The sequence below is a fragment of the Aegilops tauschii genome, chromosome 2 (assembly GCF_002575655.3).
Source record: "Aegilops tauschii subsp. strangulata cultivar AL8/78 chromosome 2, Aet v6.0, whole genome shotgun sequence".
NCBI lineage: Eukaryota > Viridiplantae > Streptophyta > Magnoliopsida > Poales > Poaceae > Aegilops > Aegilops tauschii.
This window is the reverse complement of record NC_053036.3, coordinates 545,024,968-545,040,564: the sequence shown is the minus strand read 5'-3', so window position 1 is coordinate 545,040,564 and position 15,597 is coordinate 545,024,968. Positions and strand designations below refer to the sequence as shown.

General features: G+C 42.6%; 1 protein-coding gene across 1 annotated transcript; it reads right to left on the bottom strand.

Annotated features, from left to right (window-relative positions):
• Positions 1-1,170: 1,170 nt before the first annotated feature.
• LOC109748497 (calcium-transporting ATPase 5, plasma membrane-type) lies at positions 1,171-12,330 on the bottom strand. Its single transcript, XM_020307519.4, has 34 exons — positions 12,033-12,330; positions 10,087-10,203; positions 9,947-10,004; positions 9,607-9,707; positions 9,403-9,534; positions 9,229-9,318; positions 8,844-8,913; positions 8,604-8,674; positions 8,447-8,530; positions 8,293-8,370; positions 8,132-8,203; positions 7,622-7,705; positions 7,439-7,521; positions 7,188-7,296; positions 7,056-7,111; positions 6,934-6,976; positions 6,759-6,842; positions 6,494-6,631; positions 6,304-6,369; positions 6,128-6,226; positions 5,461-5,571; positions 5,218-5,385; positions 4,423-4,482; positions 4,088-4,249; positions 3,438-3,554; positions 3,228-3,326; positions 3,002-3,139; positions 2,662-2,762; positions 2,435-2,480; positions 2,226-2,360; positions 2,026-2,133; positions 1,828-1,919; positions 1,641-1,732; positions 1,171-1,471 (listed from the first exon to the last, which is right to left on the bottom strand). The coding sequence occupies exons 1-34, from the start codon at positions 12,156-12,158 to the stop codon at positions 1,422-1,424; spliced, it is 3,240 nt and encodes a 1,079-aa protein (XP_020163108.1). The 5' UTR covers positions 12,159-12,330; the 3' UTR covers positions 1,171-1,421.
• Positions 12,331-15,597: the final 3,267 nt, after the last annotated feature.

Genomic DNA, 15,597 nt, shown 5'->3' with positions numbered 1-15,597 from the left:
TCTGGTGCCGTGACCGGATCCATCCGTCTTTTAACTGTCACTAGCTTGGCTTAGACGGGAAGGAAAAGAAGGTGTTAAGCGTGACAGACGACGTCCGATCGGCGACGGAAGGACAGGTGGCGTCGAGAGCGCGGCTCGATCGCGAGGGGTAGGGGTAAGTCGCCTTCGATGATCCCCGGCTCAATATCCGGTGTCTAACTCAACCTTATCTTCCATCCGAATGGATCAAGGATCACAAGCCAAAACGTTTCGGAATGAGCCAAACTGGCAGGAATAGCCATCGCTACCTCGTTTGCTGAGCCAGGAATTTGTACATAAAAGGGCCAAAACTATGTTAATGTTCGGATAAGGACGAGCACTGCATTTATTGTTATTCGGGTAGACCGGAGAAACAACAGAAGTGTGACCACAACAGATGTCGAGCTGGCCTCCAATCTTCATCTTTGTCCTTGTCGAAAAGAACCTCGAGGCGTTAGAACATCAACAACTGCTGCGGGATCCGGCTGCTACGCTGCATACATTGGTCTCTTTTCTCCGTGGATTACTCAACGTAAAGTCGTCGATCTCGTCAGTTGTCTGCATCGCCTCATGGCAACTTCTTCAACAGACACTGTAGATTCATTGATCTTGTTCTGCTGTCATTCACAGTTCTCACCCGTGAGCAGAACAAGGAACACGCCTACAATGCTGCACATGTGTGAACAAAAAGGTTGACAAAAGTATCCCGACCGAGTGTGTGTCAACAGCACGGGAAAGAGAAAATCCCTACACGGAACGCCAAGACGAACCAACATATGTGCTCATGACACATGATTCCAACTCAATTTTCAACGTGTGTGGCGTACCACGTGTACCTCCAAACCCAACAAACCCAGCACATATACCTACTCCCGCCGTGTTACTTCGAACGAGCACCATAACACACTAACATAGCAAATGCAGGATAGCTTTATCGCCAAGGCACAAGTGGTTAGAACTTAGAACCATCAACTCAGAATTGATTGATTCGTTCCGGTTTTGACAACACTGAGGTTTTGAAATAGTTTTACTACTGCAAGTTATCCTGACCCAGCTCTCACAGGACGATGCACCGCCACAAAGAAAACAATGTGCACAGAAATGGCAGAGCAGATTAATAAACGAAATGGAAAAGCAACAGAAGACAAACTGTTAGTGCTCCTTCCAAGTTCCAACATCCATTTTAAGCTAAATTCCAGCTTCCAAGTCAGCCACCAGTGGCCAGGGTCAGGCGTGATGTTAAAGATAGCGTGGCAAATCAAATCTCCAAAAGTGAGAGACCTAATATCCACTCCAAACCTAGTGTATTTACAAATCCAAATCACCAGATAATTACAGCCCCGATCATGTTAAAAGCTCCAAGCAAAAACTGCAAAGGTCCTCCTCGATGTCAGCCCATCACTTCACACCACCTCGATGTTCTTCACACCACTGTCTTCCTTCCCATCATCAGCTGCACAACATAGAAGTCATGTGAGGGGCACGATCAACGGAGGAGCAGATATGCAAGAACAGTTTTTCACAAAACAAAACAAAGAAAGATATGCAAGGATAGTGGGCCAACAATGGCAACATGAGGTCGAGCCTAGGCAAGAAAAGAAAGCACGCGATGTGAAACATACCCTCTTTCTTCCCTGGGCAGCAGCAAGTGAACATGTCTAAGAACGGACGGTCTGGAACAGGGATAAGCTTTCCTACCAGTGCCAACGGCCAGCTGAGCAAAGAAGAGGAAGATCCCATCAGCTAAAGTTTTAAACGGGGGTACAAAGATATATATGTTCTGTTTCATAAACTAAACAGAACTTGTACCTGACAAAAGCAAGACCTATGGACACCAACCACAGCTGCCAGCTCAACCTGACTGTTGTCGTGAACTTGCCAAGGAACTCGATGATAAGCACCTGCACATATATAATACAGGAATGAGCAAGTGACAATAGCAAAACCGAGATCACTTCATGTGGCATACAGAACCGCACAAAAACAACTTCTGCGCCCTTTTCTTACCTGGAGAACAACCGTTATGGCTATAATGGCAATGAAGAGTTTGTTCCCTGCAATACCCTTGAAAATATTCAGCTCATCTGGTTTCCGAGCGTTGAACTCACTGAACACCTGCAGAAGACAAGATTGCGGGTTAAGTTTAACCCCACCAAATCAACTGTAGGTATTTCCGAGTCAGACTAGAGCAAAAGCCAATGACTCACTTGACAGAGAACAAATGTGTTGAATATGAAGGTATTTTTCAGAATTTCAGCATGTGCTGGGTTGTCATGTTCCAACCGTAGAAGGGTCAGGCCCTTGAAGGTGAGAGTAAGGAGGATTGCAACTTGATAGAAAGCCTGAAGAAACAATTCGTTAGGCAGCAGAATGGCCACAGATATGAAGAGTAAAGTAAAGTGCATATACAGCATACCATTATGAGCAAGTTTCTCCACATGATATTTGTTATCAAAGGCTCCCTGCAAACAACAAGGTCGGGACAGATTCAGCATGCAGAAAGCAAACTATGTTGGCACTTAATTGCGGAATGGAAGATATTGGCAAATCACTTCCAATCCATGAAGTTTGCCAGATAAGTGAGCTTAAATTATGCCGAAACAAAGGAAGATATTTGAGCAACAATAGCACAAGAGAACAAACCTCCGCCCAACTGGTGGTCTCTGCATAAGATGGTTGTTTGGTGGCTCAGTCGCCAATGCAAGCGCTCCCAGTGTGTCCATGATTAGATTAACCCAGAGCAACTGTAAACAAGGGAGGCAAAAGCATACAAATATCACCCATCATTACAGAAACTGGTATGAGCAATTCGTGTATCTTATAACTGGTTCAGAATACCAGCACAAAGAAAATACCCTTAAACGAACTACAGTGAGACGTAGAAATACACGACCCACAATTGAACTTTACACAATATATCTTGAGAAAAACTTTGTCCGGTGATCTGGAAGTTTCCAGGCACAACATATTTAAGAATTCGAACCTGGACAGCATTCAGTGGCACGTCACCAGAACTGACAGCAGAAACTACATTAATTATCAAGGCTGCAACGTTGACAGTCAGCTGGAACTGAATGAATTTCTGGATGTTTGCATAAACTGAACGTCCCCATCTGACAACCTAAATCCAGAAACAAATATCAGATGTCGCCCTAGAGAATACAATTTCAGCTAAAAAGCAGTAAAATAAGAGGACACAATATACATACCCTCACGAGTGTCGCAAAATTGTCATCCAAGATAATAATATCAGAACTCTCCTTGGCAACTTCAGTTCCCTGGATGCCCATTGAGAGACCAATGTCGGCCTATGAATTCAAAATTGTGTAAGTACTACCGGATGGTGGTTCTTGAACATGTCCTGAAGATAGCTTCAACAGCTTGATGCAAAACAAAATGATGAATAGCAATTCACAAACCTCATGCAGTGCTGGGGCATCGTTTGTGCCATCACCAGTTACAGCGACAACATGACCTCTGTTTCTGAGTGCCTTAACAAGTAGAAGCTTATCGTTCGGTGAAGACCTCCCCATAACCTGTAACAATGTATAGAGTACACTCAATGAAAGGGCAAAGTAGAAATGATATGCAAAACATAAAGCAATTGGTATAAACTAAATATAAGGAAACATCAAATTAAGACAAGATAGCACAATAGTTTTATTCATGGGGAAAAAAACCTTGTTCACTCATATTTCTGTGTTCTATATTTCTGCATATCTAACAGTTTAGCACATGATGGGGCGCATAGACAAAATCAAAACAACATAACCCCATAACAAGAAAAATGGATACCAGGAGAATTAGGTAATTAGTAAGTGTGCACCAAACAAAAGTTTGGTTGATTCCTACACCACTGATGCAAATCATATCGAATACTACATCGCAGCAGTTGATCATTCTGTTGGCTTTTGGTCTCATACATCACACCTCCCAGGTTCATGTAATCTTGCAGGGAACAAGAAATCACAGAAAGAAGCACTGTAGTTTCTTACAAGGTTGTAATCTACTTATAGGTTTTATCCACTGAAATCAACAAGATGCAAGCAATTGAGGGGAATAAACATACAGAGATTTTGTCGGCGACTTCCTCCCTTTCCAAATCTGACAACTCCCGGAAGGTCTTCCCTTCAATGATGGTTGGCTCTGATACGTTAGGATCAGTAAGAATACCACATTCCAAGGCAATCGCTCTGGCGGTTTGAAGGTTATCCCCGGTGACCATGCGGACCTAGACATTCAAAAATTAAACTCAATACAAGTGACCCTGAAAAACACTTGGCTAACATAGCTAGTACAAAACAAAGTTATGGAACTCGTCCAACCGTCTATTCTTCATTGTATACAGTTACTAAGATATGGCAGAAACAAGCGTACTGACTCACACAAGAATATAAGAAATACCTTAATGCCAGCTGCAGCACACAAGCGAATAGAATCTTGAACTCCTGGGCGGCAGGGATCCTGCAAAGTGAATTGGTTGTAAATTCTTGCAAACCAATGAAGGTCTAAATGGTTCATGACTTATAAAGGCTGCTACTACATGTCAGTAAATGTTAACAGTAAATCACTAAGCAAGAAATAAAAGAGAATGTACTCATGCAAGTTCTACATATGTTGGTATCGCTTACAGATTTGGTAGTAGCCCATGCTTCTTGTGCATGCAAAATTTCAATAAATGTTGCAAAAAACATTAGGCAAGAAATATAAGGTAATGATCTCATGCATGTGGCAAAAATGTTATTATCACTAGAAATGTTATTATTGTTACTAGTACAGGTTTCTGCATTACTACCATCAAAGGTAGGAGCAATCCTGATGGTTCTGTGTCTAAAGAGCAGCTAACAGATGTCCAACAGTATTTCTTTTTCTATAGCTTTTACTCATGATTTTAGCATGCACTTGTTTGAGATATGAGTAGTACTTATCCAGACGAACAGTTTAGTGCAAACAAATTGGATACAGAGGGTCTGAGGGAGAGAGACAGAGAGAGAGAGAGAGCAATGCCAGTAGAACTAGTAATATGCATGTATGCAAACACACACAATGACAGAACCAGTAATATGCACATACGCAAACGCAAACAATGACACGAGTCTCAACCACTAATCACAACATCAAGGAGTGATAAGCTATCAAAATAATAATACCCCATTAATAATCATGGCTCGTAGTTCAAAATGCAGGATTGCTGCTTACCTTTATTCCTACAATGCCAAGCATAATCAAGTTATCCTCAGGTAATACCCAGTCAGCCCTCTGGTCCTCCTTTGGAACATCACTCATCTCACAAGGTCTGTAAGCAAAGGCGACGCAGCGAAGGCTAGCAACAGCCATGTCTTCAATGAATTTCTTGAACTCACCAACCTTAAACAGTAATTAGCTAGTTAGTTAGTTGCACCCATACTGTACTTGAGCAAATGATGAGAATTTGAAGTTTACTTTCTCAGGAGTCATTGATTGCTTTGAGCCATCCTTGTCAATCCAACTAGTGCATGACTCCAAAATAAGTTCAGCAGCTCCTTTCCAGTATACATGAACCTCAGAGTCACCCTCCAGAAATTTAAAAAAAAAAGCATTATTTGAAGGGGTCGGAGAGAACACAATAGCAGCCAATTGAGCAGATATTAATTAAGGTCTATAACTATCTTGATTTTAATTTGTCAACAAAAAAATATGTTCGATCCTTTAAGGAAGCAGGAAAGATGTACATCGTTACTCATAATTGTGAGTAATGATGATCTTAGATACAAGTAACCTGTTCCTACAGCCCACTGAGTGTGGATTACAGTGTGAAACAAATATAACAAATGAAGGGTACTGACATAGAATCATAGAAATGGTACAATTTCATCAGCTGAAACCATTAGCAGTACAACTATTAAGACATGCCCATAGGATGGACGGAGATGCTATTTAGCCTATTATAGCAAATTAAATTCAGCAATGGTTCATTGAAAGGGCAATCAATTTATTTATTTTGCATGACATTTCGAAAAAATGTCAAGCAAAGTTGCCAAACAAGTAATTTTGCTGAGGCCAAGAGAACCATAAATCCACCATAAAAAAATTAAGGAAATTGTCACTGCTACAGATAAAAACGAATTACCACTTGCACTGCAACTCCGCCTCGCTTTTTCTCTGAATTGAATGGGAAGACTTGAAGAATGGAGGATTTCGATCTTGTTTCACTGAATTTCATACCAAGCTGTTGAATATAAAGATCATGGTTACCAAGCAGGAGATACAGAGAATATAGGCTGACGCTACTACGAGAAGCCATACCTGCAACCCCCAAGACAGTATAGCCTTTTCAGTCGGGGATCCAGTCACCTCTGGAGCTTGACCACCCTGTGACAGTGAACAAAAGTCAGTAGCCACACAGCTGAACCATAACATGTTAAAAGGAAGAAAAAGATGTTCAGATTCCAGGATGAAAAGGTGCATGTGACGTAAATTGTAAGTATAGCCTGACCTCCGGCTCAAATATGCTTCCAGATGTATTCTGAGCAATTCCTTCAATAATCATTGTTGATACAGCAGCAGATAGCTTCTGAGTGTTATCTGGAGGATCCATCTTCTCACCACCAAAGTATGCCTCAACAACAGTCATCTTAATAATGACAATGAAGAAAGTGGAAAGGAGTCAAGGCCCAAGCATATTTGAGAAATCATGAATCCTACCATGGAATTTCCATGTATTAAGACAAGGACAATGCTAAAAAGAAAGAGCTTTCCACCTGATTTAGAGTTAATGTTCCAGTCTTGTCACTGCAAATTGTTGTTGCAGAACCCATTGTCTCGCATGCAGAAAGTCTCCTGACCTGTTAACATATGGTTGAGAATGCATGAGACCGGCTGTTACTACAAGTAACACAGCACAGTAACAAACACAAGCAAGCAATAGCAGCATACCAGAGCTTTATCCCTCATCATTTTGCGCATCGAAAAGGCGAGCCTGACAAAAATATGCAGTGTCATTGGGTAAGTGATTGCTAGCATGCTACAAGAAAATTACGCAATAAATTTATGCTTACGTCAATGTGACAGCCAACGGTAGTCCTTCGGGAACAGCCACAACCACAATTGTGACCTAATTACAACCCAAGATGATAAGATAACAGACTGTAAAATGCAAATCAGCAGTCATGACTAAATTGAAAACCTACCGCCACTGTGAAGATTTTAACTACTCCACGTATTGTCTCACCGACACCCATCTTTCCTTTCACATATTGCGGAGAGCCATCCGGATTGTACGTATGCCCAGTGAAATACCTAGAAGAAAACAAGGTTACAGAAATAAGCCACAAAACTAGTTGGCTAAATTAAACTATGCATCGATATACCTAGAAGAAAACAAGGTGACAGGAATAAGCCACAGGGCTAGTTGACCAAAATAAACTATGCATTAATATACCTGGCCAAGAGGACAACAAGAACAGCAACAGCAACAGAAAGTCCAATTATTCCAATGAAGGTAGCAACACCATTCAAGCGAACCTACTCCAGAACAAATAAGATCATGCCAATTCACACGATCAAAAAACATGTCTAACACATGGGAGTCATGCGTAGGCTAATAACAAGTACAGGATCAAACCTGTAGTGGTGTTTCTTCACCAGAGTCTTCAGATATGCTTGCCATCAGCAGACCCCATTCAGTGTTAATACCAACAGCGGTCACCTGGGTAACATACAGTAGATTCCCCATGATCAATGATCAATTGCAATGCCCTCTGTCATGACCATATGTTACGACAACGCCCCAAAAATAACTACACTCGAGCCCTTACAACTACACTTGAGCCCAGGCTGACTCAGGTTCGCCAAAAAGAGACTAGCCAGCCCACTATGTATGACAAAAAGATGCCAGTATTTAAATGTGAGAAATGCACAACAGTTATAGTATCACGATACCTTCTCTTTTTTTCCAGTAAGTAAAATGGTTTCAAGCAAGATCCAATTAATAACTTAAATCTATTATGTCCCACAGGAAAAACATAAATTGAGGTTACTGCACTTCCAAGTTCACATCACTAAGTACAGAAAATTTTCAGAAGCTGAAAGTAGCTAGACATTTTCTCCATTTGGTAGGCACAGATAGACTCACCAGCATTGTACCATAGCCGTCGGCGACTTTGCAACCGGACATCATAAACGGTGACTTCTGGTCTTTGTTTACCTTCAATTAACAACCAGCTTGCAGTGTCAGCTTAAGACTTCACCTAAACTATTTCCAAAAGGCAAAAAACGCGTATGAAAGTAGCTCACTATTTTGCTTTCGCCAGTCATGCTCGATTCATCTATGGAGAAGGAGTGACCACTAATAAGGACTCCATCAGCAGGTACCTGACACAGAAATTTGATTAGCACCTTGTATTTCCAAACTGCTTGCAGCCAAAATAAAGATCAATGGCATTCGTACCTGGTCACCAATCTTGAGGGGCACCACATCTCCAACAACCAAATCAAAAATTGATACCTTGATTCGCCTTCCACCTCTCACAACCTGAACGAGAACATCTGAGACATTATTCGGGAAGAATAAACAATTTATAAAATTATGAGTCTAAAATTTTAACCTCCAATTGAATGTTCTGTTTCTCCTCATTCAAGTTTTGGAACTGCAACGATTGCTTGTAGTCACTGGTAGCTGGACAACATTGTGAAACGTTAATAATAAATGCCAAGTAACATGTCTAAGATAAGTTTCAGGAATTTAGACGCTGACGGTGCAAGTTAAAGGACAGACTAAACGTTGATATTATTATAATTGCTCACAGAAATAACCAGAAACAGGAAAGATGGTTGTGGTGGCATACCTGTAACAAAAATAACAAGGAGTACAGCAAAACCAATGCTGGCCCCATCATACCACCCTTCTTTTATCCCCTAGAAACCAGAAAAAGTTGTAATGGGAGTCATACACTCATATAACCAGACACAAGAATGGTGATGAACCATCTAGTTAATGGTAACCAGCTGAGCAAAGAGAAAAATCTAAATGAAAATAAGTTACAACTACGGTTTTGCTTCCGTACTATAAGTCATGAAAATTGCATACAGTACAAGGCATGATGCTGGACTAATGATGCAACATGTTTTGGTTACAAGCTACAAGTCATGAAAATTGCAAACAGTATGAGGAATGATGCTGGATCAACATGCAGAGGTAAATAACAGATGAACTAAAGATCCAACACACACCTCTGTATATATGCCCAAGGCCAATGAAACCGCAGCGGCGACCATGAGGATGATGAGTGTCAAATCTTTACAAGCATCCCACACAAAGGCCTAAATAACAGTGAGAACACACCAAATGAGCCTCCAGACAGAAGACAGCAATTGCCATACTAATATAAGAGAACAATCTCATACCAAAAAGCTTCTTCCTTTCTTGCGAGGGTATGTGTTCGCCCCGAATGCATTCTTTCTCGCATCAATATCGGACTCCTCTCCACTGATCCCCTTGTCAATATCTGTCTTTAGCATATTTGCTAGCCCTGAAATCTGTAGGGAAGGTTACAAGACGCAAACTATGACAGGAAAGTGTGAAGCACACTGACAACAGAATAAGCTCACCCCTTCATACTGCTGTAGAGCAGAGTAGTTATGATCTCTGGTCAGTGCTGTAAGCTGGTCTTCTTTAATTCCAAAGCCAAGAGCACCATCGGCATGAGCTTCTGCAAAAATCATCATCCAAGAAATCCTATCAGAATTTCATGAAACTGATCTGCACATCCCATGATTATAGTCTGAATTCAATCCGAATTCAGATGACCACTATCAAATGATATATTACATATTAGCAAGTTCCTACAAAGCATTAATAAATTGTCTGCTTAGAATGCTCAAAAGAGCAAACCCAAACGACGATTGTACAGAGCACAGGAAGGACTGGGTAGGTGAGAAAGGAAATTACCTGGTGCATCATTTGTAGTCGTACCGACTCGAGCTGCTTCTTTGAAACGGAATGCGGCCTAAAGAAGGAAATAAGAAAAAATCAGCATAAATCAACTAATCAGCTAAATGAAACAAAGAGAAAACATGACGATGCAATACCCTGATAACATGAGCTTGTGCACGAATTTTTCTTATGACTTCCTCCTTTTGCGCCTCTTTTTTCAAGTCCAATGTGTACCTGAATCGCCTTGATGCATTCAGGACAAGAGCTGCTTGCTGCAGTGGACAAAATCAAAGGGATTATATTCAGAACAGTCTAAAAGATCAGCACTCAATCAACAGCAGTAAGAAACAATGTGTCCAGCCTCCTAAGAAAAGAAGCTCCAGTTACTGACAGCACCCAGCAAAGGCCACATTGCGCTAGCAATGGCTTAAATCTTGGCATAGTATTTCATCAAGAGAAAGAGACGCATTAGAGTTAAGTAAAAGGTTGCGCCATCAGCACAAACTTTGTGCAGCATACTGCAAAATTAAACTACAGACTAAACATTGTGTCAGAAACTCCAAGTTTGAAGGAGACCTGATACAACTATATTATCGGACACAACTATAAATTTGCCATCTCCACTCCTTGAAGTTGTTAGTTAGATGCAAACACAATACTCCTGTGCAAAAGATTAATTTTCAAAATAACTAAAATTGCTGGCAGCCCTAATGGCCAGCAACCACTTCTGCACCTGGCTGCAAGGGCCCCGGGTGGGGATCAAACCAACCTACAACCACATATTTCAACAAGTTCCAGCTAATATTTCCTGTTCTAATAAAACTTCTGAATGAGATCCGACAGTTGCGGGCCACCGGTCCCGAATATAATAGAGCTTTATGAAAAGACAATCGCAAAGCAAATCTGGAGGAATAGCACATGATAACAACAGATTGCGTCGTTTTCGAGTGGTATTTGGGAGTACTAAATGAATGAACAGTGTATATACGGAATTGCGAACATTGTGAATTCGGGCATGCTTGCAAAAGCTCAAGGACTGCTTGCCGACATGGATGACGCAAATGTAGCCACTCTGAACAGAAAATTAAATACTACTTCATCCGCAGAAGTCTCGGACCATACCGGTGAGTCAAGCCTAGGTATGACTAGTATTATCAAATTCAAGACGTCAGAACAATACTAATCTGCGGGAATACTCCCGAGACTAGCACGTCGGCAAGCACTGCCACGGTTCGACGCGTGGCTGCTCCACTCCACCTATCCAGAATATTATAATGCGCATTCATCTACAGGGTTCTAAGGAATCGGCAGTATTCTGAAGAAAAATGCAAAAGCGAAGCGTATCTCAGAGAAAGGGAAGGGCAGCCCAAATGTAACGCAACTTCACAGCCGGCGTCAAAGGCGACAGAACAATTCGAAAGCATTGAGCGCACAGCGCAAAGCCAGTGGAAGCGCGAATCAATTCCGAAACAGGAAAGCGAAGCCACCCTGAATCAAACCCAAACAAATGGCTCGGTGGGCTCTGCGCCCTCCGGCCGCACGCGAAATCGAATCGAAGAACAAAGCGGCCGACTGAAGAAATCCACCCGGTGGAAGGGGATATTTATCTCTTAAAATAGAATTGAAGGGGAAATGGAAGCTAGTGAGTCCTGAATCTGAAGGCAAGCACGGATGCGAAAGGGAAAAAAATAGCATGGGAACGGAAGCGTCGGAAGGAGAAAACCCCACTCTCGTCTCCCAAACAAGCATCAAGTGTGTGGAAATCCACCTAATCGTGTACAGATTCAGGCCCGACCCCGGAATGCGGAGGCAAAACCGCGGGACTCTGAACCCTAAACTCGGAGACCGGGAACTAGCTTGCCTCTGAAAAAAACAGGAGCTAGCGATATATCTGGAATTCAAAAACCCTAGGCGCGGCGGCATGGAATCCTGCAAAAACTACGCAAATCTGTTGGTGGAAACGGGCAGCGGAAAACCCCAAGTTCCCAAAACGGGCGAGCACTCGAGCAAACCACCACCCAAAACTCGCCGCCGCCCGCTCTCACGAGCCGAAACATGTGAGGAAAAAAACAGCTAGCGAAGGAGGAGCGGCGCGGCTCACCCTCCATTTTTTGAGGCGCTCGACGGGGGCGCCCTTGCCGGGGATGTCGAAGGGGTCGCTGCCGCCGCCGCCGCTGCCGCTCCGCCGCGCCTTGCTGGCACCGCCGCCCGACGAAGACGACTCCATCCGCTCCTCCTCCTCGTCCTCACCCGCAGGCCGCGGCACAGCACGTGGCTTCCGTGCGGAGAAGGGCGAGATATTTCCCGGCGAGCAGTGGATTGGGGGAGAGGGCTTTTGTGAAGGGAGGGCGTCGCTGCCGAGTTCTCCACCAGCACTACCGTCCACGGTAGAGTCACGCCGCGGGCGTGCCACCGATTTATATGGGCGGAGTGGGGCAAAAGCCTCGCTGTCCGCTGTCCCCCCTTCTCCCCGCCTCTACTGCTCGAATTTTAACACAGGGGCTCGTCGCCACGTACGGGACTTTTTTTTGTTGTTGTTGGGACGCGTATTCTATCCGGTGGCCCCGATGCGTTTTCAGAAGGAAGGCAACCGGCCTCTGCTTCCTCGATATGTATATATATACTTTCCATATTAAAAATGAGATGGTTTGGACTTTGGAGGAAACAGAGAGATTGTCAGAAGTTCCCATAAACAACAACGCGTGCCATTGATTTACTGACTTTTCATAGTAGTGGATCGCGGCCCTACATCTTCCTCAACATGTGTATATATACATGTACTACTCCCTCTGTCCAAGTGCATTAGGCACCTAACGAAATCCAGGAATTCCTATAATGTAAGTCACTGCAATTAGACTACCCACAGTGGGTGGGAGTAACATAGATAGTAACATCACACATATCTAGATAAAATAGATGATGTGGCAAGCAATAAATGAAGAAATAGAGGAATGTGCTAACATAGCTAGTTACTATTATTATGAGTAACATCACACATATCAAGACAAGATGAGTCTATAGCCTAATAAATGAAGTGTTGCATGTTACCACACATATGTTACTCCCCACTATAGAGGTAGTAATCCATGTTACTACTCTATGTTACTATCCATTGTGGCTAGTCTTAGCTAGCACAGTGTGGAGTGATAAATTTTATGAGTCCAACCCAGATAACAAGGCACATACGGCCAGTCATTGCAAACGGCCACTCCATGCAAGCCCCAACGCACAATTACCGGACGTGCATGCAAACGGCCGCGCACCGTGGTTGGATGCCCAAGTGCACCTTCCCAAATAGTGCACTAAATACACATATAAAGCGGTGCTAATTAATTTTGACTAGTCCAATCCATACGCGCCTAGGTCTCGCTGCACCTTCTTAGGTGCCCTATGCACCTGGACGAAGGGAGTACTATATTACTAGTAGTAACTAAAACTTCACATAGGAAACATAGTACACCATGACCTAATTATAGTACTTTGTCCGATCCATTTTAATTGTGGCAGCTTTAAAACAATTTAGATTCATATTAATTGCCCCTACTTTAAAATGATTTTAGATTCATATTAATTGTCGTTGCTTTAGTACAACTTTGTACACGAAGGAAGAAGTAGTAGATTGTAATCGTTAGATCATCATAATTGTATCCAAGCATACCATAGTTGTTGGACCCAAACAGGTTACGTGCATTTGGAAGGCCATAAATTGTAATTAAACATAGGGTCTTTTACATCTGTGTCCCTAACTAGAACCCACTACACATATTTGCTCCTAATTTCGAAGTCTGCTCAAATTTACCCCTCTGCTGTTATGTGCACTTATAGAAATACTCTTATGTGCCGTTACCGTCTGGTCAAAGTTGGTCAAAGGGCTTTGACCATCCTGAAAAAAATAGCAAAAAAATAAAAAAATTGAGATTTTGCGGGATCAAAATACTCAGGTTCGCAAAATGCGTGCAAATTTTCGTGTTGTTTGGACATTCCACGAGCTCGTGGCTAAGAAAAAAGTAAATATGTAAGCCTGTGAACAGTAAATTCAAAAAGATAGCAAGAAAATTCAAAAAAATAAGAAAATTTTGGCATCAAAGAGGCTCGGGTTCGCAAGGTGCGTGCAATTTTTTTTTGTGTTTGGACACTGTAGGAGCTTGTGGAGAAAAATATTGGCTCGGGAAAAAACTTTGGAAAAAATGACTTTTTTTTGCTAGAGCTCCTCGCATGTCATTTGATCACAAAAACTTGCAAGCACCTTGTGCACCCAAGCCTCTTTGATGCCAAAACATTTCATATTTTTTTTGAATTTTCTTGCTATTTTATTTCAAAATTACTGTTCACAAGTATACAGATTAACTGTTTTTCCTCGCCACGAGCTCCTGAAATGTCCAAATAGCATGAAAATTTGCACTCGCACCTTGCGCACATGAGTATCTTCGATCCCCCCAAATTTTAAAAAATTTAGAATTTTTTTGCTTTTTTCAGGACGGTCAAAGCCCGTTGACCGGACGGTAACGGCGCATAAGGGCATTTCTGTAAGAGCACCTAACGGCAGAGGGGTAAATTTGAGCAGGCTTCAAAATTAGGGGCAAATCTGAGTAGGTGGTTCGAGTTGGGGATAGAAATGCCAATGGCCCTTAAACATATAGCACATTCCATTGGTTTTCTTAAAAATAGCATAGTCTATTTTATGCGTGTGAGAGACAAAACATAAAAATGTTATGTCATGCATGAAAGCGCAAAGCGTCTGGTTAGTTAACAGGAACTCGATACGAAATAAATAAGCTTAAAGGGTATTAAACCTTGAAAGTCATCCACATTGGAGTGGCAGCATCTCCATTACCTACCACAAACGTAGCACCATGGACCATAACCCACCACCCGTGTGCCAAGTGATCTGACAAAGGGCACAATACTCCAAGGCAACGTCTTACAAAAAGAACGGACATTCACAAACAAATGATGTTTGGTCCGACCACAAGATCGAACACAGCAATGGTTGTCACCCCCTGAAACAAGACTTGAAACCAACTTCTTTGATAAGGAGCAACGTGTCGACATCAATGTTGCATGGTGTAGGCTAGATCATGGGTTTCACCCCCACGAGAATATAGTCTTGCGAATATCGCCATCCACCTCGCTATCGAGCTGCTGGCTAGCCAGCTCTTGACATAGATTTCTTTAGGATGAGAAATCGTCGAACGAGAGATATCAATCATGTCCCTTCCGGTCGATATTATACCATTGTCCTGTCGATTCTTGACAAGCAGGCCACACAAAACATCATGGTAGTCTCAAACGCCACATGCGTCGTCCAGATACCATACCATCGTATGCTTGGGCGCGGATTAGACCAACCGCTATAAACATTGATTGTCGTGCTGCAGTGTCGCGTCTCCGTGATCTATCGTGACTGCACCATCACACTGACACGGCGTTGCCGCCATGAGAGAGATGTGCGGCTTAAATGAGGAGCACTGTTGTAGAGTGTGTTTTGCCTAAGGGGAGATAATGTGGATTGGTGATGGCGACGAGGGTTTAGGGCTCCACCCATGTCGCCCTTTTGGGTGAATATGGCTTATTTTGTCACCCCTCTAGAGATTTTTCCGATGTCAAGATCTCTGATGGGTAGAATTTCTTCAGTGATGTCGGGTTGTATTTAACTTATTTTGTCA

Coding starts and splice junctions, on each gene's coding strand:
- LOC109748497 (XM_020307519.4), bottom strand. CDS start 12,158: ATGGAGTCGTCTTCGTCGGGCGGCGGTGCCAGCAAGGCGCGGCGGAGC. Junction 6,632..6,758: donor GAACATTAACTCTAAATCAG/GTGGAAAGCTCT, acceptor GTCATTATTAAG/ATGACTGTTGTTGAGGCATA. Junction 3,140..3,227: donor ATTTTGCGACACTCGTGAGG/GTATGTATATTG, acceptor TTCTGGATTTAG/GTTGTCAGATGGGGACGTTC.